The sequence below is a fragment of the Aotus nancymaae genome, unplaced genomic scaffold (assembly GCF_030222135.1).
Source record: "Aotus nancymaae isolate 86718 unplaced genomic scaffold, 86718_ANA_hifiasm-v0.15.2.pri h1tg000012l, whole genome shotgun sequence".
Classification (NCBI taxonomy): domain Eukaryota; kingdom Metazoa; phylum Chordata; class Mammalia; order Primates; family Aotidae; genus Aotus; species Aotus nancymaae.
The window spans coordinates 50,221,850-50,249,003 of record NW_026988423.1 but is presented as its reverse complement, the minus strand read 5'-3'; the positions used below and the strand labels follow the sequence as shown (position 1 = coordinate 50,249,003).

The following is a 27,154-nucleotide window of genomic DNA, read 5'->3' as shown; positions in this document are numbered from 1 at the left end:
GGGCCTTGTCTCTGCCAGCTCCTGGTCTTCCGCAGTTTCCAGCAGCAGTTTGCTGCCTTCCCAGTCAAGGTCTTCCTCTCCTAGAGGCATGGTCCCAAGAAGAGAGACAGCCATGTGCCAAGACCCAGATTATCTGGCCGTTCAGCAAAGTGTTTAAGGGTTGCCTGTTGACTTGCTGCATGGCCTTGGACATGTTATTTACACCTCCCTGTGCCTCAGTTTCCTTATCTGTGAAAGTAGAATAATAACAGTACTTACTACCCAGAGTTCGGTGAAGATGATCAGGACACCTTGCTTAGGTAGCAGAATCAGGAGGGGAAGAGAAACCACTCCATGCACTTGGCTGGGGTCTGAACCACACTCAACTCTTGTGTCTCATTGGTTTCAAACAGGAGTAGGGATAGTTCCTCCTCCTGGCTATTTTTCCTGGCCCTTGAAGGACCTACCGGGGATATTTTATTTGCTCTTTGACTATTAATCATTCTCATTAGCAAAGTGGATGGAGCATGGGATTGGTAATGAGAACACTGAATTTCAAAGCATAAATTTACTACATACTCATTCTGTGACTTACAGTCTTCTCTGGAGTTTCTTATCTGTAAAATTACTGCATGCCACATTGTTGAGAAGATTGAACAGAGGAATGTACACATATTTGTTTGCTAGGGCTGCCATGCTACCCTGGGTTACTTGGCAAGACTGGGTGGCTTAAACAAAAGAAAATTATCTTCTCATAGTTCTGGCGGCTGGAAGTAGAAGATCAAGGTGTGTTACCACCTGATCAGGGTTCTTACCTGCTGCACAGATGCAGCCAAAATACTGGGACAGCAGGTGTTGCAACAGAGAAAGGGTTTAATTATTGTAAGGCAACTGAGTGAGGAGGACAGAGATAGTTCTCAAATCCACCTTCCTGAAATGTCAGAGGCTGGGGTTTTTAAGGATGGTTTGGTGGGCAGGGAGCTAGGGAATGGGTGCTGCTGATTGGTTGGGGATGAACTCATGGGGGTGTTAAAACTATCTTTGTGCACTGAGTCCATTTCTGGGTGAGGGGTCATGGGTCACTGGTCTAGTTGATGTCTGTTGGTTCATCTGAATGCAAACTTTGAAAAATATTGCAAAGACCAGTCTTATGTTTCACAATAACATGACTCCTGAGTGCTAAGTTATTACAGAAAAGCAAACTAGGGAACAATGATGGATTCTCATTTCACCATACCTACATCTTAGCAACTTTTGGTGGTCATGGAAGAAGTTGCATGACTAAGGATCATTGTTCTTAAAAAAAAAATAAGTTTATTAATCTTGTTGGACAGCCTGCCTGGGTCTAGGAGAAGAAGGTAGTCAATTATTAGTGACTACTGTCTATTGAAATGATTGTACATGGAATCACGCATGAAGGATGAAAGGTCAGAGAGAAAGGAAAATAAATATAACAAACATCTTATGATTTAGCTATGCCTCTGTATAGTTTTCTTTGAGACAAGGTCTCAGTTTGTCATCCAGGATGGAGTGCCGTGGTGCGATCATGGCTCACTGCAGCTGTGAACTCCTGGGATCAAATGATCCTCCCGTCTGAGCCTCCTGACTCTGGAGGTGGGGTGCAGACACTGGACCAAATTGAGGACTAGCTAAAACAGGGAAGAGGTGAAAGTACTCTCCATAAAACACGCCCCCTAGCGCCATGCTTCCTGGTTAAGCCCCAACATTGGGGCTCACCTACCCTGTGTAAGTGGAAGCAGATTCTGAGACAGAGTCTAACATGGAGGGTGTTTATTAGGGATGGCTTTTAGGATGAATACCTGGGGAAGGGAGGGGTATTCGTCCTAAATGAATACCCCTCCCTTCCCCAGGTATTTGAGGCCATGAGTTTGAGACCAGCCTGGGTAACACAGCAAGACCTCATCTCAAATATTTTGTAGAGATGAGGTCTTGCTGTGTTGCCCAGGCTGGTCTCAAACTCATGGCCTCAAAGCAATCCTCCCACTTTGGCCTCCCAAAGTGCTGGAATTACAGGTGTGAGGCACTGTTCCTCTATCTTAACAAAATGCAGGCTTCTGTTGTCTATTCTTGTGCCCTTTTATTAATTTTTGGAAGGTGGTTTCAGGTGTGAGAAGGTTTGGTTTCTTTTAATGCCTTTCTCGTTGGCTTATAGATGGCCATATTCTCTCTGTGCCTACCTGTTCTCTTTCCTCTGTATGTATCTGTGTCCATATTTTCTTTTTAAAACAAAAACAGGCCAGGCGTGGCTCATGTCTATAATCCCAGCACTTTGAGAGGCCAAGATGGGCTTATCACCTAAGGTCAGGAGTTCCAGACTGGCCTGGCCAACATGGTGAAATCTCATCTCTATTAAAAATACAAAAATTAGCCAGGTATGGTGGCGGGCACCTGTAGTTCCAGCTACTCAGGAGGCTGAGGCAGGAGAATTGCTTGAACCCAGACGGCAGAGGTTGCAGTGAACAGAGATCACGCCATTGCACTCCAGCCTGGGCGACAAGAGCAAAACTCCATCTCAAAAAAAAAAAAAAAGACAATGGTCAGAGGCCAGATGCAGTGGCTCATGTCTGTAGTCCTAGCACTTTGGGAGGCCAAGGCGGGCAGATCACTTGAGGCCAGGAGTTCGAGACTAACCTGGCTAACATGACGAAACCCCGTTTCTACTACAAATACAAAAAAATTATCCAACCATGGTGGCCCATGCCTGCAATCCCAGCTACTCAGGAGGATAAGGAACGAGAATTGTTTTTGCTCACGAGGTGGAAACTGCAGTGAGCTGAGATTGCCCCACTGCACTCCAGCCTGGACAACTGAGCAAGACTCTGGCCCTACAACAAAAAAGACAACAGTCAGATTGTATCGGGGCCACCCTAATGATCTCATTTTAACTTAATTATCTCTTTAAAGATCTTATTTCAAAAGGCAGTCCTGGGAGTTAGAACTTCAACGTGTCAGTTTGGAGAGGGACACGGTGCATTCCATAACTGTATGTGAAACTGCTAAACTGCTTTGCCAACCATCCCGTAAAACGGGGCTTGGGTGCTTTGCATGCAGGTGAGGGTCTCTGTATGTCAGGAGCTGGGTGGGCATGCAGCAGGCTGACTCCTTTTGGTGCTAGGGTTACCCCCTTTCTCCCTGACAGGGATCTGGGAGCTGGCCCCTCCTCCTTCATCTCCCTGGGAACCAGCCAGCCCCTGTGCAAGGTGCATTCCTGGGCAGCAGCCTAAGGATCATTCAGGTGGCCCCATGCTTGGTCATTGCCTTTAGGATGCAAACTCCCATTCTTTTTTAAAAAATTAGCTAGTTCATTATTATTATTATTATTATTATTATTATTATTTGAGCTGAGGACTTACTCTGTCATCCAGGCTGGAGGACAGTGGCATGATCATGGCTCACTGGAGCCTCTGTCTTTTGGGCTCAAATGATTCTTGTGCCTCAGCCTTGTAAGTAACTGGGATTAGAGGCCTGCTCGAACTCCTGACCTCAAAAAATCCACCTGCTTTGGCCTCCCAAAGTGTTGGGATTACGGATATGAGCCACTGCACCCAACCTTAATTAATTAATTAATTTTTTTTTAAGAGACGAGGTCTTGCTGTGTCACCCCAGCTGGAGTCCAGTGGGGCGATCATGGCTCACTGCAGTCTCAACCTCCTGGGCTCAAGTGATCCTCCCACCTCAGCCTCCCGAGTAGCTGGGGCTACAGGCATGTACATGCCCAGCTTTGTACCACCATGCCCAGCTAATTTTTAAATATTTTGTAGAGATGGAGTCTTGCTATGTTGTCCAGGCTAAATCTAAAAAAATTTTTTGTAGCAGTGGGGTCTCACTATGTTGCCCAGGCTGTCCTCAATCCCCTAGCCTTAAGCAATCCTCCTACCTCGGCCTTCCAGAGTGCTAGGATTTCAGGCATGAGGCACCACACCCAGCTGATTTTTTTTTTCTAATTTTTTTTTGTAGAGCTGGGGTCTTGCCACGTTGCCCAGGCTGGGCAAACCTTAGCTCTAACAGAGCTTCCTGAACACAGCTGGCAGGCAAGCCCATGGCACTGGCCTCTCTGAGGGCTTGGTCAGGTGTGGCTAGGTAATTTGAACAATGAGGGCAGGTGTGGTGCTGGGGAGCTGGGCCTGAAGCTGGACACCCCCAACCTTGGGATGGCCCCGATCCTGCTGGGGCTCAGGCCCTGGCGCAGACCAAAGCCCGGAGCTGCTGTGATTGAGCTGAGTGACTGTGGATGGGAGAACTCCTTCTGGGATGCAGGGCTTGGGGTCAGAGCAACAGAACTTTACCAGGCCTGCCCTGAGCCCGCCGTCTTCAGGAGCCCAGAGTCTTCCCACAGGACGAAGGCTAAGAGAGAGGCATACACAGGACCTGTGGGACAAGAGGACCCTTTCTGGCTAGAGGGTCAGGGTAGGCTCCCAGGAGGCGCATGGCTACGTGTGTGCTTGAGAGGGCGCTCTCTGGTGGCAGATAGAAGAGATTGCAGGCTGGGCGGGCTAGAGGTTCGAGACTGTCCAGGACCTCGTGGGAGGGGCGTCAGGACTCCCAGACACGTGCCTAATTGCCTGTAAGGAGGGAGGGAGGGAGGAAAGGAGAAGGTGGAGTCTGAGTGATTTCCTCCTGGTAAGGAAACAGGGAATTTAGAGGTGCTGGTCGCCAAGCTAGAGGATCAAGTCGGGGTTGAATAGTGATGGGTTCAGTTGGATTGGGCAGGTTGGAATTGTGTGTACTGCAGTGTCCTGTGGGACATGATGGGGTGTGACCACTGTCTAGGCAAGCAGCCAGGAACAGAGGTGACTCAACAGGGGGGCAGGACAGAGCTCAGCATGAGGAAATGGGGGCAGACTGTGTGGTTCTGGTGGAAAGGGAGGGCACTGGCAAGGCCTTGGGTCCTTGTGGAATTGCTTGAACCCAGGAGGTCAAGGCTGCAGTGAGCTATGATTATGCCACTGCACTCCAGCCTGGGAGGAGAACAAGACTCCATCCCCCACCCCCCGCCAAAAAAGCCCTGGGCCCTGACTCAGGCTCAGGGCTTAAGTGTCCCTGGGAGGGAGGAGACCCATGAGATCAAATCCCAAAGCAAAGCTCAATTGGGAGCACTAGGGCTTGGGAGGCCAAGCCTGAGGCTGGGGTAGAGGTAGTGGAATGACTCCAGAGGCAGAGCTTGGACACCAGACCAAATTGAGGACTAGCTAAATAAAACAGGTCCAGGGCAGGAGCATCTTCCCATAAAACACATGCGCCATGTCCATTTACCATTGCCATAGCAACAACCTCCGGAGTTACCACCCCTTTCCATGACAGCGACCAACAACCCGAAAGCTACCACCCTCATCCGGGAAGGTTATGCATAAACCACCCCTCAATTTGCATATAATTAAAAGTGGAGCTGGGCACGGTGGCTCATGCCTGTAATCCCAAGGCGGGCGGATCATTTGAGGTCAGGAGTTTGACACCAGCCTAACCAATATGGTGAAACCCCATTTTTACTAAAAGTACAAAAATTAGTTGGTTGTGGTGGCATGGGCCTGTAGTCCCAGCTACTGGGGGTGGTGTGGGGGGGGCTAAGACAGGAGAATCGTTTGAACTTGGGAGGCGGAGTCCAGCCTGGGTCACAGAGCAAGACTCCATCTCAAAAAAAAAAAAAAAAAAAAAAGTGGGTATAGATGTGAGTGCAGGCCCGCCTCTGAGCTGCTACTCTGGGCACACCACCTGGGGGTAGCCCTGCTCTGCAGGGCGCGGGACCTCAGCTGCTGCTGTGCCATGCCACTTCAGTCAAAGTTGCACCACCACCGGCTCGTCCTTGAATTCTTTCCTGGGGGAAACTAAGAACCCTCCCAGGCTAAGTCTCAATGTGGGGGCTCCCCTGTTCCGCATCATCAGGGCTATGGGGGGAAGAGGCTGCTTCAAGCAGCATCTCTTAGGGTGGCAAGCAGCCTCGTAGAGGGGCTGAATAGTCACATTCGGAGATGGGCATGAACCTGGGGAGTGTCCTGAAGGTCCCCTATCCCATCGTGACATGATTTCCTGAAGTCACTTAGCATGAGTTTTCTCTGTTAACCCCCGATTAGTTTGAGGGTTCAGCCAAGCCACAGAGCCAAACATTTGGTGTGGTGGAAGTGCTGCTCGAGTAAGCCTTGAGCTGGTGGTGGCTCAGGCCAGTTCGATTGCTTTTCCCCTTGGTGAAGTAAGTGGGCCTCTTCTTGCAAGAAAAAGAGACTTGGGGTGGGGCATGGTGGCTCACACCTGTAATCCCAGCACTTTGGGAGGCCGAGGCAGGTGGATCACTTGGGATCAGGAGTTCGAGACCAGCCTGGCCAACATGGCGAAACCCTGTCTCTACTAAAAATACAAAAAAAATAGCTCAGTATGGTGGCAGGTGTCTGTAACCCCAGCTACTTGCGAGGCTGAGATAGGAAAATCACTTCAACTCAGGAGGTGGAGGCTGCAGTGAGCTGAGATCCCGCCATTGCACTCCAGCCCGGACCTCAAGAGGAAACTCCGTCTCAAGAGCTACAACAACAACAAAAGAAAAAAGAAAAAAAAGAAAAGAAAGAAAGAAGGAAAGAAGGGAGGGAAGGAAGGAAGGAAAGAAGGAAGGAAGGAAGGAAGGAAGAGAGACTTGTGGTGAAGCAGATCTGTCCCCAAGGCCTTTGCTAGGAGTGAGTTTACTGTCTTGGACCCTCCCTGAGTGCTCTGCTTGGGAGAAGGGAAGGGAAATGAGAAAAGAACATTGCTGAGATGATGCCCAGAGATAATGCCAGTCCCTTGCCGTTCTGATGGAGGCTGCCAGGAGTGTGTTCATTTCTTTGCAGTTCGAGGACTAGGCCTGACACATCTCAGTTCTGTCCTCCTGGGTTAGTCCTTCCAGGAGGGTGGTGAAAGGGACATCCATCTCCTGCTAAGCGCCTTTCTGGGTGCAGGTATTCTATAGCCCACAGAGCTCTGTTCACACACTGCTGTGCCCTGCATAGTCAGGGCCAAGGTGTACAGGTGGGCAGGGGCAGGGCGACACCACCAGACAGAAGACAGCGGCAGGACGCAGGGGTCCTAGGGGCAAGGCTGTGCGGGTCCCCGGAACCGTGGGTACCGGCGGATGCACAGGCTTTAGAATTCCATCTGGAAAGGCCTGGGGCCCCCTTTCCTTGCCTCTACCTCCCTTCTTCATTGTTTTTGGCTAGGTTTTGATTTTTGGAAGCCATTTCCAGCCCATTTAAAGACCAAATGTTCTGGAGATGGTGATTCGAGGTATTTGGAAATGTTTCCAATTCACAGCTCATTTCCTGATGGAAAGCCCTGACACTGGGGTTCAGAGATGCTGGATGGTCTGTCCGTTCTAGAACTCCTGGGGTGCATCTCAGGATTCCGTAGTAACCCATCCCAAGGAAAGTCTCACCTCTCTCTCTCTCTTTTTTTGTGATGGAGTCCCGCTCCGTCATGCAGGCTGGAGCACAGTGGCGCAATCTCGGCTCACTGCAACCTCCGCCTCCCGGGTTCAAGCAATTCTCCTGCCTCAGCCTCCCCAGTAGCACCTGCCACCATGCCTGGCTAATTTTTGTATTTTTAGTAGATATGGGGTTTCACCGTATTAGCCAGGATGGTCTCGATCTCCTGACCTCGTGATGTGCCTGCCTTGGCCTCTCAACATGCTGGGATTACAGGCGCGAGCCACCATGCCCTGCCCAATTTTCCCTTTTATGGATCATGCTTTTGGTGGCAATTTTAAGATCTCTTTGTCTAGGCTAAGATCCTGAAGATCTTCTGGTTGTTGTTTTTTTCTTTTTTTGAGACAGAGTCTCGCCCTGTCATCCAGGCGGGAATTACAGGCGTGAGCCACTGCACCCAGCTCACCTGTCTTTTTGGAAACACACTGAGGGCTTGAGCTAGAGCTGAGGCTTTCCAGTAGAATTGAAGGAAGGGCCCAGGCTGTGAAGTCTCCCACAGTTTCAGGACCTCCCCCCACCCCCCACCACCTGGTAATTGGCAGAGGTGGAATTCATGTTTGTATTGGGTAGGTGGGATCCCGCCAGTCCTCGGTCAGGAAGACAAGACTCCCTTTCCAGCTCAGCCTCTGGTTTGAGCTGTAGCTATGGGCAATGACGTTGAACTCTTTTCCAGTCTTTTCCTGTCTGTAAACTAGGGCTGTCTTTAAGCTGTTATTAACATTGTAGGGTTTAAGTATCCAGTTGATTAAGAATGATGCCTTGGGTTAGGTAATGCTTCATGATTTACACACCACTGACTGCAATGTGTTCATTTAGTCCTCATTATACATAACCTTTTTTTTTTTCTGAAATGGAGTCTCGCTCTTGTTTTCCAAGCTGGAGTGCAGTGGTGCAATCTCGGCTCACTGCAACCTCTGCCTCTCAGGTTCAAGTGATTCTCCTCAGCCTCCGGAGTAGCTGGGATTACCTGCCAACACACCTGGCTAATTGTTTGTATTTCTAGTAGAGACGTGTTTTTGCCATGTTGGCCAGGCTGGTCTCGAACTCCTGACCTTGGGTGATCTTCCTGCCTCAGGCTCCCAAAGTGCTGGGTTTACAGGTGTGAGCCACTGAGCCGGCCTCATCACAACTGTAAGAGGTAGATTTTTACATATAACTGAGGCTCAGAGAAGGGGCATCACTCTGCCTGAGTCATACAGCAGGTTTGTGGCAGAACCAGGTTTTAAACTAGGTCTCCTGGTGCCTGTGAGGAGGGGGCTCAACTTTTCACTGCTTTTCCCTTTTCTTCCATGTTTTTGTTTTGTTTTATTTGTTTTTTTGAGACAGAGTCTAGCTGTCACCCAGGCCAATTTTCAATTTCTAGGCTATGGGGATAGGAGGAGGAGGTGGGGGCACTTTGACCTGATCCCATATTGTTTGCGTGCATCCCTTTCTCCTTCCTCCTTTCCACTGCCCAAGCTCGCAGCCCCTGGCCTCTTGTACTCTGAAGGCATCTATTCCCTAGCCAGGCAGGGCACAGGTCTTCCTTTCTCCTGGCTCCTCCCCTTCCTTCCTGGCTCCTCCCCTTCTGTCAGACTTTCTTTCTTTCTTTCTTTCTTTTTCTTTCTTTCTATCTTTCTTTTTCTTTCTCTCTTTCTTTTTCTTTCTCTCACTCTCTCTCTGGCTCTCTCTCTGGCTCTTGCTCTCCCTCCTTCCCTCTCTTTCTCTCTTGCTTTCTCTCTCTCCTGGTTCTTTTCCTCCCTCCGTCCCTCAGCTTTCTCTCTCTCCTGGTTCTTTTCCTCCCTCCGTCCCTCACTCTCTTTCTCTCTCTAGCTATTTCCCTCCCTCCCTCCTTCCCTCCCTCCCTCCTTCCCTCCCTTCCTCCCTCTATCCCTTCCTTCTTTCCGTCCTTCCTTCCTTCCTCCCTCCCTTCCTTCCTCCCTCCTTCTCTCCCTCTCTCTTTTTCCTTTCTTTCTCTCTCTCCTCCCTCCCTCCCCCCTTTCCTTCCCTTTCCCTTCCCTTCCCTGCTCGCCCCCTTTCTTCAGGGTTTCACTCTGTTGGCCAGGCTGGAGTGCAGTGGCGCCATCATAGCCACTGTGAACCTGGGCTCAAGCCATCCCCCTTGCCTCAGCCTCCTGAGTAGTTGGGACTACGTGTGTGCACCACCATGCCTGAGCCGATTTTAAAATTTTATTTTGTAGAGGCAGGGTCTCACTATGTTGCTCACTATGTTGCTCACTATGATCTCGAACTCCTGGGCTCAAGAGATCCTCCTGCCTCAGCCTTCCAAAGTGCTGGGATTACAAGTGTGAGCCACCTGGCCTGGCCACTTCTTATTGAAGGCAAGTCTTGACACATCGTGATCTCTCTCCGCTCTGTGCCTGTCACACTGCTGCCTCCTCGGCTGGCTTTGTCCCCTCTCATGGGACCCACACGTCGGTCAGTTGATTGCTTGGCTAATTTATCTTGCAGTTCTCAGCTGGTGGCCTTAGGACCGCTGTTCCTGTAGCGTTCCTGAATTTCAGCACATGGTGGTGGAACCTATCTGCCGTTCCTAGGGTCTGTGTCATCTCCTCTCCTCTCCCCACCAGGGTGGATTTCCTTGCACAGAGCTGAGACTTTTTTTTTTTTTTTTTTTTTTTTGAGACAGAATCTTGCTCTGTCGCCCAGGCTGGAGTGCAGTGGCGTGATCTCGGCTCACTGCAACCTCCACCTCCCGGGTTCAAGTGAGTCTCCTGTCTCAACCTCCCAAGTAGCTGGGATTACAGGTGCACACCACCATGCCTGACTAATTTTTTGTATTTTTCTTTTCTTTTTACTACTTCAGTTTTCTGTGGAAATTTTTTGTATTTTCAGTAGAAATGGGGTTTCACTGTGTTAGCCAGGATGGTTTTGATCTCCTGACCAGGTGATCTGCCCACCTCTGCCTCCCAAAGTGCTGGGATTGCAGGTGTGAGCCACCGTGCCTGGCAAGGGCTGAGTCTTTTTCACCAGTTCCACAGAGTGGTCAATGATTGAAATGATGGCAAGGCTTGGTGGCCAAGGGTTGCTAGTGTTCTCTCTTCCCCTCAGACCAAGACAAAGGGTCTCAGTGGGCCTCTCATCCAAGAGAACGAGCCCCCATCCCAGGTTTGTGGAGTCCCCTCCCTGTCCAGCATGACCTCCTGACCTGAAGTTGGCACCTCTGGGAACAGGCAGGGCTCAAGTGACTGCTGCTCTCTCCACAGGCACTGGTGCCATCACAGGGTGACAAGGACGGTGTCCTGCCAGGTGCAGAATGGCTCGGAGACGGTGGTCCAGCGCGTGTACCAGAGCTGCCGGTGGCCGGGGCCCTGCGCCAACCTCGTGAGGTAAAGGCTGCCGGGCCAGCCCCCCTCTGCCCTTCCCTCCCGTTCCCTCGGACAAACCCAGTCCCAGCACGGCTCTGGGAGAAGCTGGGCTGTGCTCACAGACAAAGGCTGAACATGCATTTATGGAGCACGTTCTGTATACAGGGCATGGGGGTATGTGTGTGCAAAGATGTCAGGGACGTGCTCCCCACCGCAACAGAACCTCACAACCCAGTGGGTGTTTGACAGGCAGATCCCCACAGATGAGCGGGGTAAGGGGACCCAGGTTGGGGAAGGGCCAGGTGGGGCTGAAGAGGGAACCAGCCAGCCTCGCCGCTCCAGGCCGGAAGGAGGGGCTCCAATGACCTTGGAAATCCAGTCTGCCTTTGCCCCGGCCCTCACAGGCCTCACCCCTGGCAGCACCGCCCCACTCACCAGGCCCGTCCCACTCCCTGGCTCTACCTGTCACGGGACTGCCCTTCACCGGGCCTGCCCCTCATCAGCCCCACCCCTGACCAGCCCCGCCTCTCACCAGCCCCACCCTCTCACCAGCCCCACCCTCTCACCTGTCCCACCCCTCAGCAACCCCGCCCCTCACCAGCCCCACCCTCTCCAGCCCCGCCCCTCACCAGCCCCATTCCTCAGCAGCCCCACCCCACCAGCCCCGCCCCTCACAAGTCCCGCCCATCGTCAGCCCCGCCCCTCACAAGTCCCGCCCATCGTCAGCCCTTCCCTCTCACCAGTCCAGACGCAAACTACAGCCTTCAGCGGATCCTCAGCAACCGCAGAGAGAGATCTTGCTGTCAGACCCCAGCATTCAGAGCTCCAAAGTTCCACCTCCCCTTCTTTTCCCTTCCTCCTCCTCTCCACGCTCTGCTCAGCTCCAGGGATTGGCTTCCCCATACCACTCTCCCCACAGCCTGCCCAGCCTGGGGCCTCTACCCCAAGCACCCTGGAGCCACTGTTCTTAAACTCTGAATCCCTTCCCCTCCTTTGTGCCCTCCCTAACGGGACATTTTGCATGGGTCCGGGTTCTCCAGAGAAACAGAACCAATAGGACGGGTTGAGGGAGAGTGGGAGAGAGATTGAAATGGTAACAAATGGACTTACTGTATGATTATGGAGACTGGCGATTATCTCAAACCTGCAGGGGTCGCTGGCTGGCTGAGACCCAGGGGAGAGAGCTGATGTTGAGGCTTGAGGTGGGAGGCCAGCTGTGGTCAAATGCTTTCTTCCTCCGGGGAAGTCAGTCTTTTTCTTTAAGTCCTCGACTGACTGGACAAGGCCCACCCACATTATAGCAGGCAACCTGCTTTACTACAAGTCTACTGACTTAAATTAATCTTAGCCAGGTGCGCTGGCTCATGCCTGTAATCCCAGCACTTTGGGAGGCGGAGGCGGGAGGATCACAAGGTCAGGAGTTCGAGAGCAGCCTGACCAACATGGTGAAAGCCCATCTCTGCTGAAAATGCAAAAATCACCAGGTGTGGTGGCGGGCGCCTGTAATCCCAGCTACTCGGGAGGCTGAGGCAAGAGAATCACTTGAATCCAGGAGGTGGAGATTGCTGTGAGCTGAGATTGCGCCACTGTACTCCAGCCTGGGCAACAGAGTGAGACTCTGTCTTAAAAAAAAAAAAAAATTACTTCACGCCTGTAATCCCAGCACTTTGGGAGGCCGAGGCGGGTGGATCACGAGGTCAAGAAATCGAGACCATCCTGGTTAACATGGTGAAACCCCGTCTCTACTAAAAAAAATACAAAAAATTAGCTGGGCATGGTGGCACGTGCCTGTAATCCCAGCTACTCAGGAGGCTGAGGCAGGAAGAATTGCCTGAACCCAGGAGGCGGAGGTTGCGGTGAGCCGAGATCGCTCCATTGCACTCCAGCCTGGGTAACAAGAGCGAAACTCCGTCTCAAAAAAAAAAAAAAAAAAAAAAAAAAAATTACTGTTTTGAGCTTTCCAAGAGGAATTGTATTTAAAAAAAAAAAAAGAAAAAAAATTGCTACGTCTCATGACCGGTGATGTTAACGTTGATCGCTTGCTTACGATGGCATCTGCCAGGTTTCTCCACTGTCGGTAATAATCTTTCCCTTTGTCGTTTACATGCATGTGTGGGGAGACATTTTAAACCTATATGAATATCCTGTTTCTCATCATACTATCGTCTTGCTTGCAACAGTTAATACTATGGTGTTTGCCAAATGGTGATTTCCTATTTTCATCCTTCTTTTTTTTTTTTTTGAGACGGAGTCTCACTCTGTCACCCAGGCTGGAGTGCAGTGGCGTGATCTCAGCTCACTGCAACCTCCACCTCCCAGGTTCAAGCAATTCTCCTGCCTCAGCCTTCCGAATAGCTAGGATTATAGGTGGGTGCCACCACGCCCAGCTAATTTTTTGTCTTTTTAGTAGAGTCGGGGTTTCACCATGTTGGCTGGCTGGTCTTGAACTCCTGACCTCATGATCCGCCTGCCTCAGCCTCCCAAAGTGCTGGGATTACAGGCGTGAGCAACTGAAGCCAGGGTCCCAAGGTTCTTCACTTGGGACCTCTATTTTATACAGGCATTTTGATACAGGTCTTTCTGCAACAGGAATATCTAGGTATATGGAATGTCATTCATTTTAAGTTTTATAAGAAAGAGCTGCTTTTAAATGCTGTGCTAGGTATATGGAATGTCATTCATTTGAAGTTTTATAAGAAAGAGCTGCTTTTAAATGCTGTGCTAGAGAGATGGCCAGTAGGTCCACAGTGGAAGAAAAAAAATGCTTCTTCCTTTTCAGCAAAGGGTATAGACACTCCCTAACCCCGGCCTTCCCCACTCCCCCAAGAGCTAAATTCCAAGACCCTCCTGCCTTTCTCATCAGCAGGGAGTTTCAGATTACTAGGTCATGGCCTCTTGGTTTGGGAACAGTTTCTGAGAAGGAAAGTCTTTGAAGTCTGATCTGTCTGTGACCCTGACAGGCAGGGCTTTAGCTCAAAGCTCTGTTGGAGAAGTGGATGTCCTACTCTTTCTTTTCTTTTTTTTTTTTTTAGAGACAGGATCTGGCTCTGTTGCCCAGGCTGGAATGCAGTCTGTAATCGTAGCTCACCGCAGCCTCCAATTTCTGGGCTGAAGTGATCCTCCTGCACCAGCCTGAGTAGCTAGGACTACAGGCATGTGCCACCACATCTCACTATTTTTTTTTTTTTTTTTTTGGTAGAGGGTCTCTCCATGTTGCCCAGGTTGGTCTTGAACTCCTGTCTTCCAGGGATCCTCCTGCCTCAGCCTCCCAAAGCTCTGGGATTACAGGTGTGAGCCACCATGCCTGGCCTCAATGAGTTGAAGTTTGTTACCTTTCAAAATACAATATCACAGCTGGGTGCAGTGGCTAATGCCTGCAATCCCAGCACTTCGGGAGGCTGAGGCAGGCGGATCACCTGAGGACAGGAGTTTGAGACCAGCCTGGCCAATATGGCAAAACCCTGTCTCTACTAAAAATACAAAAATTAGCTGGATGTGGTGGTGGGTGCCTGTAATCCCAGCTACTCAGGAGGCTGACGCAGGGAGAATCACTTGAACCCGGGAGGTGGAGGTTGTAGTGAGCCAAGATCATGCCACTTCACTCCAGCCTGGCTGACAGAGTGAGATTTTGTCTCAAAATAAAAAAGAAGGAAAAATACGATAACACACCTATAAGAAAAACTGGACAAGGTAGCCTCTGAATCACTGACCTGGACTGAAAAATTTTCAAGTGACCATTAATGATGCACATTTGTTCTCTTGTTTACCACTTAAGTAATTACCTGAACAGTGTTTCAGAAGCACTGGGTCCTCAGTGTGGGTGTGAACTGGCTTTCCAGGGAGTTCTTCTCACCCACTCCTGGGGTTAGGAGGTGAAACCGGAACATTCAGTCAGGGCTGACATGTATTTGTCATGAGTCTCCCCTTTGCCTGCAAAATCTAACGACTGGAAACCTTGCTAATTAAAACAATTTAGAGGGTGGCAGTGGCTCACACCTGTAGTCCTAGCTACCTGGGAGGCTGAGGCAGGAGGATTGCCTGATGCCAGGAGTTCGAGACCAGCCTGGGCAACACAGTGAGACCCCAATCTTTACAAACTTTTAAAAAACATTAGCCGTGTGTTGTGGTGTGCACCTACAGTCCCAGCTACTTGGAAAGCCCAGGTGAGAGGATCACTTGAGCCCAGGAGTTCAAGGTTGTAGTGAGCTGTGATTCTGCCGAGCCTGGGCGACAGAGTGAGACCCTGTCTGAAAATAAATAAATAAATACAATAATAAAACTTATTTTCATTCTTTTAGAGAAATTCCATATTGCTGATCTTAATTATCATCATTATTGCTGTTGTTATAAATTACTAGGGAAGGGGCCAGGTGCGGTGGCTCATGCCTGTAATCTCAGCACTTTGGGAGGCCAAGGAGGGTGGATCACCTGAGGTCAGGAGTTTGAGACCAGCCTGGCCAACATGGTGAAATCCCGTCTATACTAAAAAATACAAAAATGAGCCAGGTGTGGTGACGTACATCTGTAATCCCAGCTACTCAGGAGGCTGAGGCAGGAGAATCACTTGAACCTGGGAAGCGGAGGTCGCAGTGAGCCAAGACGGTGTCACTGCACTCCAGCCTGGGCAACAGAGCGAGACCCCATCTCAATAATAATAATATAGTAGGGAAGGCAGGATTAACACACTTTTCTTTCTCACTAGTAACTCATAAATGAGCTAGAATTGGGTGCACGCGCTCTGTCTGTGGCCTCGGGGCTGCTGTCTGGGCAGGGAGAGGTAGGGTGACAGCAGTTTGCAGCATTACCCTTGGGTCGCCTGGGGTTCCATATGCATTCCCGGCTCAGGTCCTGGTTTTGCTGGCCTTGCCTATATGAGGCGTCTGGTTTGTGGCAGCTATCTCACTGGTTTCCCCACTCCCCACTCCGCCCTGCTCTAGCTCCTTCTCTCCACAGAAGCCAGAGGGATTATTTTATTTTATTCTATTGTATTTGGATCAGGATGTCCCTTTGCCCTGACCCCGGCTGGAGTGTGGTGCTGTGCTCATAGCTCACTGCAGCCTTGAACTCCTGGGCTCAAGCAATCCTTCTGCCTCAGCTTTCTGAGTAGCTGGGACTACCGGCACATACCATCATGCCCAGTTAATTAAAAAAATTTTTTTTCCTTTTGTAGAGATGAGGTCTCCCTATGTCGCTCAGGGTGATCTCAAGCTCCTAGCCTCAAGTGATTGTCCTGCCTCGGCCTCCCAAAGTATTGAGATTACAGGAGTGAACCATGTAATCTGGGGGTGGACCTGTCCTGCCAGAAAAGGATCTTTTAAAATCTCAAGTCAGGTCTGGGCACGGTGGCTCACGCCTGTATTCCTAACACTTTGGGAGGCTGAGGTGAGCGGATCACCTGAGGTCAGGAGTTTGAGACCTGCCTGGCCAACATGGTGAAACCCTATCTCTACTAAAAATACAAAAAATTAGGTGGGTGTGGTGGTGCACACCTGTAATCCCAGCTACTAGGGAGGCTGAGGCAGGAGAATCACTTGAACCCAGAAGGTGGGGGCTGCAGTGAGCCAAGATTGTGCCATTACATTCCAGCCTGGGCGACAGAGAGAGACTCCGCCTCAAAAAAAATGTAAAAATTAAATAAAATTCCAAGTCAGAGCGTGTCTCTCCCGTGCTCCAAACCTTCCAGGATCTCCCATATCAGTAAAGTCGATACCCCTTTCTGTGATTAACTGAGGTCTAACATCATGCGGACCCTGTCCCCTTCCTGACCCCAAAGCCTAGTCACTGCCTTGTTCCCTAGACTCTGACCCCACAGGCCTCTCTGTTCCTCCTCGGGGTCTTCACGTTTACCACCCTGCTGCCTGGACCATTTTTACTCCAGAGATGGGAATGGCTGGGTCTCACCTGATTCAGTTCTCTGATCATAGTCCGTCTTCCATGACTCCCCGCCCCTCCCGTCGTCACTCTTCAGCCTCTCAACTTGCTCTGTCTTATTGTTAGCCCTGGTCACTCTCTGAAATGCAGGTTCATTCCATGGCCGGATTGCTCGGTGTCTGCCCTCTCCGCTAGCCTGGGAACCTTAGGAGGGTGGGGACTGTCTCACTGGCTGCTGCGTTCCCAATATGTGGTTTGCGGGAGCTCAAGCAGTATAACTGAATTTATGGTTAGGTCGCGGGGATGAAATCAGATCAGAGATGTCAGAGAACGTTGGGTTTTGTTTTAGAGGGAGTGTCACTCTGCCCCCAGGCTGGAGTGCAGTGGTGCCATCTTGGCTCACTGCAGCCTCTGTGTCCCAGGTTCAAGCGATCCTCCCACTTCGGCCTCCCAAGTAGCTGAGACTACAGGTGTGCATCACCATACCTAGCTAATTTTTTTTTCTGTGTATTTAGTGGAAATGAGGTTTCCCCATGTCGACCAGGCTAGTCTTGAACTCCTGACCTCAAATGATCGGCCTCCCTCAGCCTCCCAAAGTGCTGGGATTATAGGTGTGAGCCACCATGCCTGCCCCCCAGTGCTTCTTAGCATAATCTTTTTTTTTTTTTTTGAGCTGGAGTGGCCCAGGCTGAAGTGTAGTGGCACGACCTTGGCTCACTGCAACCTCTGCCTCCAGGGTTCAAGCAATTGTCCCACCCCAGCCTCCTGAGTAGCAGCACCACACCTGGCTGATTTTTGTATTTTCAGTAGAAACTAGGTTTCACCATGTTGGCCAGGCTGGTCTCCAACTCCTGACCTCAAGTGATCCGCCCATCCGAGACTCCCAAAGTGCTGGGATTATAGGCGTGAGCCACTGCGCCTGGCCAGCATAATTTTTTAGCATAGTTTTTCAGTTTTCTTAAGAGTCTGCCTGTTGCAAGAGTCTGCATGCTGAGTAGAATTCCCTAAGCAGAGCCTGGTTGGGAGGACCTCAAAGGTTCCTGGAGCACTCGGAGGCAGGGTCTGTCTTCTGCACCATGACCTTCCTCAAGGTCACAGAAGGGCAGCAACAGCTCTAGGCATCACGTCTCACACAACAGTGTCCTCCAAAAGAGAGGAAGGAGATGGGACACAGTTTGCTTTTTTTTTTTGAGATGGAGTCTCACTCTGTCGCCAGGCTGGAGTACAGTGGTGCAATCTCGGCTCACTGCAACCTCCGCCTCTTAGGTTCATGTGATTCTCCTGCCTCAGCCTCCCGAGTAGCTGGGACTACAGGTGTGTACCACCATGCCCAGTTAATTTTTGTATTGTTAGTAGAGATGGGGTTTCACCATGTTGGCCAGGATGGTCTCAATCTCTTGACCTCATGATCTGCCTGCCTCAGCCTCCCAAAGTGCCGGGATTACAGGCTCCTGGCCCACAGTTTTCCCCCAGCAGAGAGGACAGCCTTTTCCAGAACCCCTGGCAGACTTCCCTGGTATCTCATTGGCCATCATTTTTCCTCTGAGCCTCAGTTTCCCCAATGCTAAATGGTGGTGATAGAAGGCTGCCTCAAGAAGTTATTGGAAAGGGATGCAAGGTTTGCAGGGGAACGTCCTGCACTGAGCCTGTTTGTAATAAGAGCCCTGGGAATGCAGGCAGAGGCCAAGGCATGGGTAAGCTATGAAGAGAATCAGAAGCAGATCCCAGCAGGTTGCCTGGAGGCAGCTCCCAGCGGGCAGTTCCGGCCTAGGCATGCTTTGATCTTGTATTCCGCTCTCTGAGGTTAAGGTGGCAAACCCCAGCTGGGTCCCCTATGGCTATCTTGTGTTGTCCTCTGTTGCTCACCATCCTGTCTGCTCAGTGTGTCTTGCTGCATTTCACCCCCAGCATTTACATAGAAATTTGCAAATGTGTGTATTTCTTGTCTGTTCCCCCTCACAATTTTCTTATGTATTTATTTTTAAGAGACGGAGCCTCACTCTGTCGCCCAGACTGTAGTGCAGTGGCACAATCATAGCTCACTGTGACCTCGAATGCCTGGACTCAAGTGATCCTTGTGCCTCAGCCTCCCAAGTAACTGGGTGCCATGATGGATGGGTGCCATATGCCTGGCTAATTAAAAGAAATTTTGTTTTTTGTAGAGATGAAATCTTGCTTTGTTGTCCAGGCTGGTCTTGAATGCCTGGCCTCAAGTAACCCTTCCACCTCAGCCTTCTGAGTAGCTGGGACCACAGATGTGTGCCACCACAGCTGGTTAATTAAAACATTTTTTTGGCTGGGGATGCTGGCTCACTCCTGTAATCTCAGCACTTTGGGAGACCCAGGTGGGGGGATCACTTGAGGTCAGGAGTTCCAGACCAGCCTGGCTAACATGGTAAAACCCCATTTCTACTAATAATACAAAAATTAGCCAGGTGTGGTGGCAGGCACCTGTAATCCCAGCTACTCGGGAGGCCGAGGCAGGAAAATCTCTTGAACCCAGGAGGTGGAGATTGCAGTGAGCCGAGATCACGCCACTGCTCTCCAGCCTGGGTGACAGAGTGAAACTGTTTCTCAAAAAAATTAAAAAATTAAAAATTATTATTTGTCTTAGATATGGGTCTTGCTTTGTTGCCGAGGCTGGTCTTGAACTCCTGGCCTCAAGTGATCCTCCCACCTCGGCTTCCCAAAGTGCTGGGATTACAGGTGTGAGCCACTGCACCTGGATCTCCTCACAATGTAGGGGACCCGATTCTGGTTCCCTTCATCCTTTGGAGCATTTTGAATGCTTTCATTTGTGCTGACTCAAAACTTTTGGGGGAAAACAGAATGGAGTCTGCTTCTCATGGTGTGACTAATATAAACTGCCTCTCCTGGTTCCCCTGTTCCTGTGACACATTCCTTTCTCCATTTACACATGTGTGATCTCTAGGGCGTGAGTATATTCTAGACTCATTGTCATGATAACACAAGAAAGAGAAAGGGAAAAGCATCTTCCAAGTTGTTCTCCGACAGTTTTGGGTCAACTTAAAAAACAGAGAGAAGCTCTCTGAAAGAAACAACAGCTGGGGCAGCACAGTGAGACCCCGTCTCTAAAAAATTTAAAAATTAGCCGGGTGTGGTGGTGCATGCTTGTAGTTCCAGCTACTCTGGAGGCTGAGGTGGGAGAATGGCTTGAACCTGGGAGGTCTGAGACTGCAGTGAGCTATGATTGTGTCACTGCACTCCAGCCTGGGCAACACAGTGAGACCCTGTCTCCAACAAAAAGAGCCAAGGAAACGATACTTATTTAGGAATGGGCATTGAAACAAGAGTATGCATGCATAGAAACTGATGTGGGTATTCTGGGAAGGATGTGGGTAAAGGAAGATCAGGGTTTTTAAAGGAAAAATGAGAATTAGGTAATTGTTTTGAATCAATTATCCTCGTCTACAAGTATCAAAAATCAAGGGCGGTGCCTGTTCAAGGCTGGACAGGCGGTTGCTGGGTAGACATAAATATATTTTTGCGTGCGTGTGAGGTGGTGGTGGACTTCATGCAAGGTTATGGTTTTTGCAGTCTTCTGTGGTCGGGGGGTGTGTGTGTGTGTGTGTGTGTGTGTGTGTGTGTGTGTGTTTTGAGACAGAGTCTTGTTATGTTGCTCAGACTGGTCTCCAACTCAAGCAGTCCTCCTGCCTCGGCCTCTCAAAGTTTGAGGATTACAGGCATGAGCCACTGCACCTGGACTGCAAATAATTTTATCGCATTCCCTGGCATGTCTTTTCATTCTCGAAACAGTCTTTTGCAGGGCAGAAGTTTTTACTTTTGATGCAGTCTAATTATTTATCGATATTCCTTTTTTTGTTTGTTTGTTTGAAACGAAGTCTTGCTTTGTCACCCAGGCTGGAGTGCGGTGGCAGGATCTTGGCTCACTGCAACCTCCACCTCCTGGGTTCAAGCCATTCTCCTGCCTCGGCCTCCCAAGTTGCTGGGACTACAGGCATGTACCACCACCCCCGGCTAATTTTTTGTATTTTTAGTAGAGACGAGGTTTCACTATGTTGGCCAGGATAGTCTTGATCTTCTGACCTTATGATCCACCTGCCTCGTCCTCCCAAAGTGCTGGGATTACAGGCATGAGCCACGGCACACAGCCCAATTTTCCCTTTTATGGATCATGCTTTTGGTGGCAATTTAAAGATCTCTTTGGCTCTCCTTAGATACTGAAGATCTTCTCCTGTTTTTTTGTTTTGTTTTGTTTTGTTTTGAGACGGAGTCTTGCCCTTTCGCCCAGGCTGGAGTGCAGTGGCGCTATCTTGGCTCACTGCAACCTCTGCCTCCAGGTTCAAGCAATTCTTCCGCCTCAGCCTCCTGAGTAGCTGGGACTACAGGCACCTGCTACCATGCCTTGCTAATTTTTGTATTTTTAGTAGAGACAGGGTTTCACCATGTTAGCCAGGCTGGTCTCAAACTCCTGGTCTTAAGTGACCCATCCACCTCGGCCTCCCAAAGTGCTGGGATTACAGGTGAGAGCCACCGTGCCAGCCTCTGCTTTTTTTTTTTCTTCTAAAAGTTTTATCGTTTTCTATTTCACGTTTAAGTTCATCATAATTTTGAGTTATTTTTTGCGTACGGTGTGAGTTATTTTTCTGGCCTATGGATGGCTCATTGTTCTAGCACCGTTTGTTGAAGACGTCTCCTTTATCAAATTGTCTTTATATCGTTCTCAAAAATCATTTGGAAGTTTTTTTCTTTCTGTGCTCTGCTAGCACCACACGGTATTGATTATTATGGCTAAATAATACGTCTCGAAATCAGATACATTGATTTTTCCCACTTTATTCTTTTTTTCCTTTATTTTTTTTTGTTTGAGACAGGTTTTGCTCTGTCACCCAGGCTGGAGTGCAGTGGTGACATCTTAGCTCACCGCAGCCTTGAATTCTTGGACTCAGGTGATCATCTTGCCTCAGCCTCCTGAGTAGCTGAGACTACAGGCGCATGCCACTATGCTCAGATAATTAAAAAAAATTTTTTTTTTTTAGAGATAGAATTTTGCTATGTTGCCCCGGTTCATCTCAAACTCCTGGCCTCAAACAGTCCTCCTGCCTTTGTCTCCCAAAGTGCTGGGGTTACAGGAGTAAGCCACCATGCTCAGCCTCCAAAATTGTTTTAGCTATTACAGTTCCTTTTTCTTTCCATATAAATTTTAGAATAATCTTGTCTATGTCTACCAGAAGTCTTGATGGGATTTATTTTAATAGGAATTGTATTTAACCTATTTGGGGAGAATCGATTTTTTTTTTCTTTTTTTTTTGAGACGGAGTTTCACTCTTGTTACCCAGGCTGGAGTGCAATGGCACAATCTCAGCTCACCGCAACCTCCGCCTCCCAGGTTCAAGCAGTTCTCCTGCCTCAGCCTCCCAAGTTGCTGGGATTACAAGATGTGTCACCACACCTGGCTAATTTTGTATTTTTAGTAGAGACAGGGTTTCTCCATGTTGGTCAGGCTAGTCTCGAACTGCTGACCTCAGGTGATACACGTGCCTAAGCCCCCCAAAGTGCTAGGATTACTGGTGTGAGTCACCACGCCCAGCCTTCTTTCTTTTTTTTTTTTTTGAGACAAGGTCTCTCTCTTTTGCGCAGGCTGGAGTGCAGTGGTTCAGTCATTGCTCCCTGCAGCCTACAGCCTCGACCTCCTGGGCTCAAGCAATCCTTCCATCTCAGCCTCCCGAGTAGCTGGGACATGAGCACACCCCGCCACGCCCGGCTAAGTTTTATAGTTTTAGTAGAGACAGGGTTTCACCATGTTGCCCAGGCTGGTCTCAAACTCCTGAGCTTAGGAAGCTTCCTGCTTTGGCCTCCCAAAGTGCTGGGATTACAGAGATGAGCCACCATGCCCAGCTGTAAGGTTTTCACAGATGCTTTTTATCAAGTTAAGGGAGTTTTCCTCTTACTATTTTTCTGAGAGGTTTTTTTTTTTTTAAATCATGGGTGTTGGAATTTTGTCAAATACTTTCCTTTCATTGATTGATATGATCATATGATTTTTCTTCTTTAGGCTCTTAATACGATGATTACATTGAGTAACTCTCAAATATTGAAGCAATGTTGCTACTCTGGAATAAACTCTACTGGGTGATAATTCTGTGTTTGTTTTAGGTCTCATTGTGTTGCTCAGGCTGGAGTGCAGTGGTGTGATCATGGCTCACTGCAGCCTCGACCTCCTGAGCTCAAGCCATCCTCCTGCCTCAGCCTCCTGAGTAGCTGGGACTACAGGTGTGCACCACCGTGCTTGGCTGATTTTATAATTTTTTTTAATAGCAATGAGGTCTTGCTATGTTGCCCAGGCTGGTCTTGAACTCCTGAACTCAAGCGATCCTCTTACCTCGGCTTCCCGAAATGCTGGGATTGCAGGCATAAGCCACCGCACCCGGCCTGATTTAGATTTTGAAGAGATCGCTAGCTTCTGTGGGAAGAATGGACATTGTCCAGGCGTGAGATGACTGTGGCTCATGCCAGGGGGATACCTGAGGACCTAAAGAGAAGGGGTGGATCCAAGAGGTATTTTGGAAGTTGAGATGACAGGAATATCATGTTCCTTAATGGCAGGGAGCAATCAGGGACTACCCTAAGTTCCCGGCTTGAGCAGCTGGCCGGCAGGGCGCGCCATTTATCGAGATGGGGACACTGGGAGGAAGCCAGGCCTGAGAGGCGGGAGCCAGCAGCTGTGCTTCAGCTGAGTTGAGTTACCTGCGAGACATCCAGAGGGAAGGGGTGTCAAGTAGGAGGCTGAGTCCCAGGAAGAAGCCAGAGCAAGAGGCGGACCGTATCTCAGAGATCCCAAGATGCCATTGGTAGTAAGAAGCGCATTCTTTATTATGATTAAGAATGCCACTGGGCCGGGTGCAGTGCCTCATGCCTGTAATCCCAGCACTTTGGGAGGCTGAGGTGGGCGGATCACCTGAGGTTGGGAGTTTGAGACCAGCCTGGCCAACATGGTGAAACCCTGCCTCTACTAAAAGTACATTAGCCAGTTGTGATGGTGGGTGCCTATAATCCCAGCTACTTGGGAGGCTGAGGCAGGAGAATAGCTTGAACCTGGGAGACAAAGGTTGCGGTGAGTCGAGATCACGCCACCGCACTCCAGCCTGGGCAACAAGAGCAAAACTCCATCTCAAAAAAAAAAAAAAAAAAATGCTGCTGGGTCAGGTGTGGTGGCTCACGCCTATAATCCCAGCACTTTGGCAGGCTGAGATGGGTGGATCGCTTGAGGCCAGGAGTTCGAGATTAACCTGGCTAACACAGTGAAACCCCATTTCCACTAAAAATAGAAAGAATTAGCTACACATGGTGGCGGGTGCCTGTAATCCCAGCTACTCTGGAGGCTGAGGCAGGAGACTCGCTTGAACCTGGGAGGCAGAGGTTGCAGTGAGCCCAGATTGTGCCACTGCACTCCAGCCTGGGTGACAGAGCAAGACTCCGTCTCAGAAAAAAAAAAAAAGAATGCTGCCAAAGAAACTAGAGCTCACCAGCCGGGCATGGTGGCTCATGCCTGTAATCCCAGCACTTTGGGAGGCTGAGGCAGGAGGATCACCTGAGTTCAGGAGTTCAAGACCAGCCTGACCAACATGGCGAAATGCTCTCTCTACTAAGTAAAGTATAAAAAATTAGCCAGGCATGGTGGTGCGCACCTGTAACCTCAGCTACTTGGGAGGCTGAGATGGGAGGATTGCTTGAGCCTGTGAGGTGGAGGTTGCAGTGAACCAAGATCATATCACTGCACTCCAGCCCGTGTGACAGAGCCAGACCCTGTATCAAAAAATAAGTAAATAAAGTCATGAGACTGGAGGTGACCTTGGAGATGAATAAATGGAGAAGGGATACTGGCCCCAGAAGAGTCCCGGGCACCTCAGCCTTACAGGTGGGGCTTAGGAGGGGAAGCAGGTGTCCTCCTGCTGTCCTCGGGGGTGTTTCCAGAGGGAGGGTGGAAAAGGGAGAACGCACTGTCCCAAACGCTCCTGAGACACCCCATAGGATGAGGGCGGAGGAGTGATCTTTGGATTTGGGGTCACTGGAGACCCTGGCAAGTGCAGTTTTGGGACATGATGCTTCTAAACCACCAAGAATGATCCTCAGAAAGGGGAGAAAGGCTGCGGCAGGTGGGGAAAGGACAGCTGCAGGACGAGTGCTGGAGAAGCCAAGCAGGGTGGCTCAGAGGAAGAGCGGGCCCTGGCAGAGCAGCAGCGGAAGGGGAGGCACAGCAGGGGCCCGCGCAGTGGAGCCACAGAACAGCCCGGGAGTGCCTCAAAGGCAGGATGCTCTGTCCTCATCCTCATCCCAGGACTTTACCCCATGGTCCAGCACACTGAGGCGCTCAGCAATGTTTGTTAAATGAACACGTTCATCTTCTTGTGAGGTGAAAACAAAATGGGCATCTGTAATACAACCACTTTCTTTGTGGATTTTCCCATCTGGTGATCCCTCCCTTCCTTCCCTCCCTCCCTCCCTCCCTCTTCTTTCTTTTGTCTTTTTTTTTTTTTTTTAATTTTTGAGGTGGAGTCTATTGATCTGTTGCCAGGCTGGAGTTCAGTGGCATGATCTTGGCCCACCGCAACCTCTGACTCCCTGGTTCAAGTGATTCTCCTGCCTCAGCCTCTCTAGTAGCTGAGATTATAGGCACATGCCACCATGCCCAGATAATTTTTATATTTTTAGTAGAGACGGGGTTTCACCATGTTGGCCAGGCTGGTCTCAATCTCTTGACATCATGATCCACCCATCTCAGCCTCCCAAAGTGCTGGGATTACAGGCGTGAGCTACCACGCCCGGCCTCTCTCTCTCTCTCTCTCTTTTATTTCCTTTCTTTTCCCTTCTTTCTTTCTTTTTCTTTTTCTTTCTTTCCTTCTTTCTTTCTCCCTCCCTCCCTCCCTCTTCTCCCTTCCTTCCTTCCTTCCTTTCTTTCTTCTTTCCTTCCTTCTTCCCTTCCTCCCTCCCTCTTCTTCCTTCCTCCCTTCCTCTCCTCCCTTCTTGCTTTTCTTGCTTTCTCTTTTCTCTCTCTCTCTTTCTACCCCCCAACACCTCTCTCTTTTTCTCTTCCTCCCTCCCTCCTTTCTCTCTCTCTCTCTCTCTTTTTGTAGAGACAGGGTCTTGCTCTGTCACCCAGGCTGGAGTGCAATGGCACAATCATGGCTCACTGCAGCCTCCAACTCTTGGTCTCCAGCGGTTCTTCCCCCTCAGCCTCTCAAGTAACTGAGACTATAGGCACACACCACCACACCTGGTTAATTTCTTTTTGTTCTTATTTTTTGTAGAGACAGGGTCTTACTATGTTGTCTAGACTGGTCTTGAACTCCTGAGCTCAAGTGATCCCCCCGCCTCTGTCTCCCAAAGTGCTGGAATTACAGGCTTGAGCCACTGTATCCGGCCCGATTTATTTATTTTTTTTAAATATTGGAATGTTGTATTGTGTGCGAGCGTGTGGGTGGGCAGAGCAGACGCCACTCCAAACTCATGCTCACTAGCAAGCATGGGGACCAAGGGTGACGCAGGGTGCCCAGCCGGTCCGCAGCGTGATGTGGATGAGAATGTGGGCACCTGCCCGCTCCGGTGGGGCACGCTGCGGACAGTGACCTTGCCTGGGGTTTTGCAGATGATGTGTTCGCTGTTCGATTGCTCATCCAGTGTTGTCTGAGCAGTGAAGGGCCAGATACTAGTGTGTAGACAGAGCACGAGCCTCTCCTTGTGTGTTTGTAAGGTTGGCGCAGTGAGGACATGTTCGTCAAAGACTCACAGCATTGGAGGGAGACCTGGCCTGTGGGTTTCCCTTGGGAGTGACATTTAGCAGAGACCTGGGGTCTAGGAGATTTCACTAGGGGAAGAGATGCTAATGGGGAAGAAGGAGCCCTGTTTAGGGCCAAGTGTGGTGGTTCACGCCTGTAATCCCAGCACTTTGGGAGGCTGAGGCAGGCAGATCACCTGAGGTCAGGAGTTCGAGACCGGCCTGGCCAACATCGTGAAACCCCATCTCTATTAAAAATACAAACATTAGCCACGTGTGATGGTGGTTGCTCCCAGCTACTCAGGTGGCTGAGACAGAAGAATCCCTCAAACCCAGAAGGCAGAGGTTGCAGCGAGCCTAGATGGCGCCACTGCACTCTAGCTTGGGCAACAGTGAGCCTCCATCTCAAAATAAATAAATAAGAAGACTGCTGTTGAGGCCATGCAGTCGGCCCTGGAGGAAGCCCCCTGCCTGGGGGGAAGCACCCTGAGCCAATCCCCTCCCTGCTGGCTGGGAGACCGGGCTGGAGTGCGTGACTTTATCGGGAGGGTCAGGGACTAAAAGGCAGACAGCACAAGCCATGCTTCCGCCCCTCTGTGCCTCAGTTTCCCATCCTGGAAAATAGAGAGAAGCCCCTCTGCCTTCCTCTGGAGTGGATCACACCCCCGGCTGGGCTCTGTTCTTGGCACTGGGGATGGTGGGTGTCACTGACGCAGCCCTGGTCCCCTCCCAAGCCCCTCGGTTGGCTGCTGGCCGGGGCAGGCTGGGGCTCAGGA

General features: G+C 50.1%; 1 protein-coding gene across 2 annotated transcripts in view; it reads left to right on the top strand.

Annotated features, from left to right (window-relative positions):
• COL26A1 (collagen type XXVI alpha 1 chain) overlaps positions 1-27,154 on the top strand; it is a 188,905-nt gene that overhangs the window by 48,917 nt on the left and 112,834 nt on the right. For both annotated transcript variants that reach the window (XM_064375342.1, XM_064375341.1), the window contains exon 2: positions 10,649-10,771. In XM_064375342.1, the coding sequence (XP_064231412.1) occupies positions 10,649-10,771 (123 nt within the window). The remainder of the gene's footprint in view (positions 1-10,648; positions 10,772-27,154) is intronic.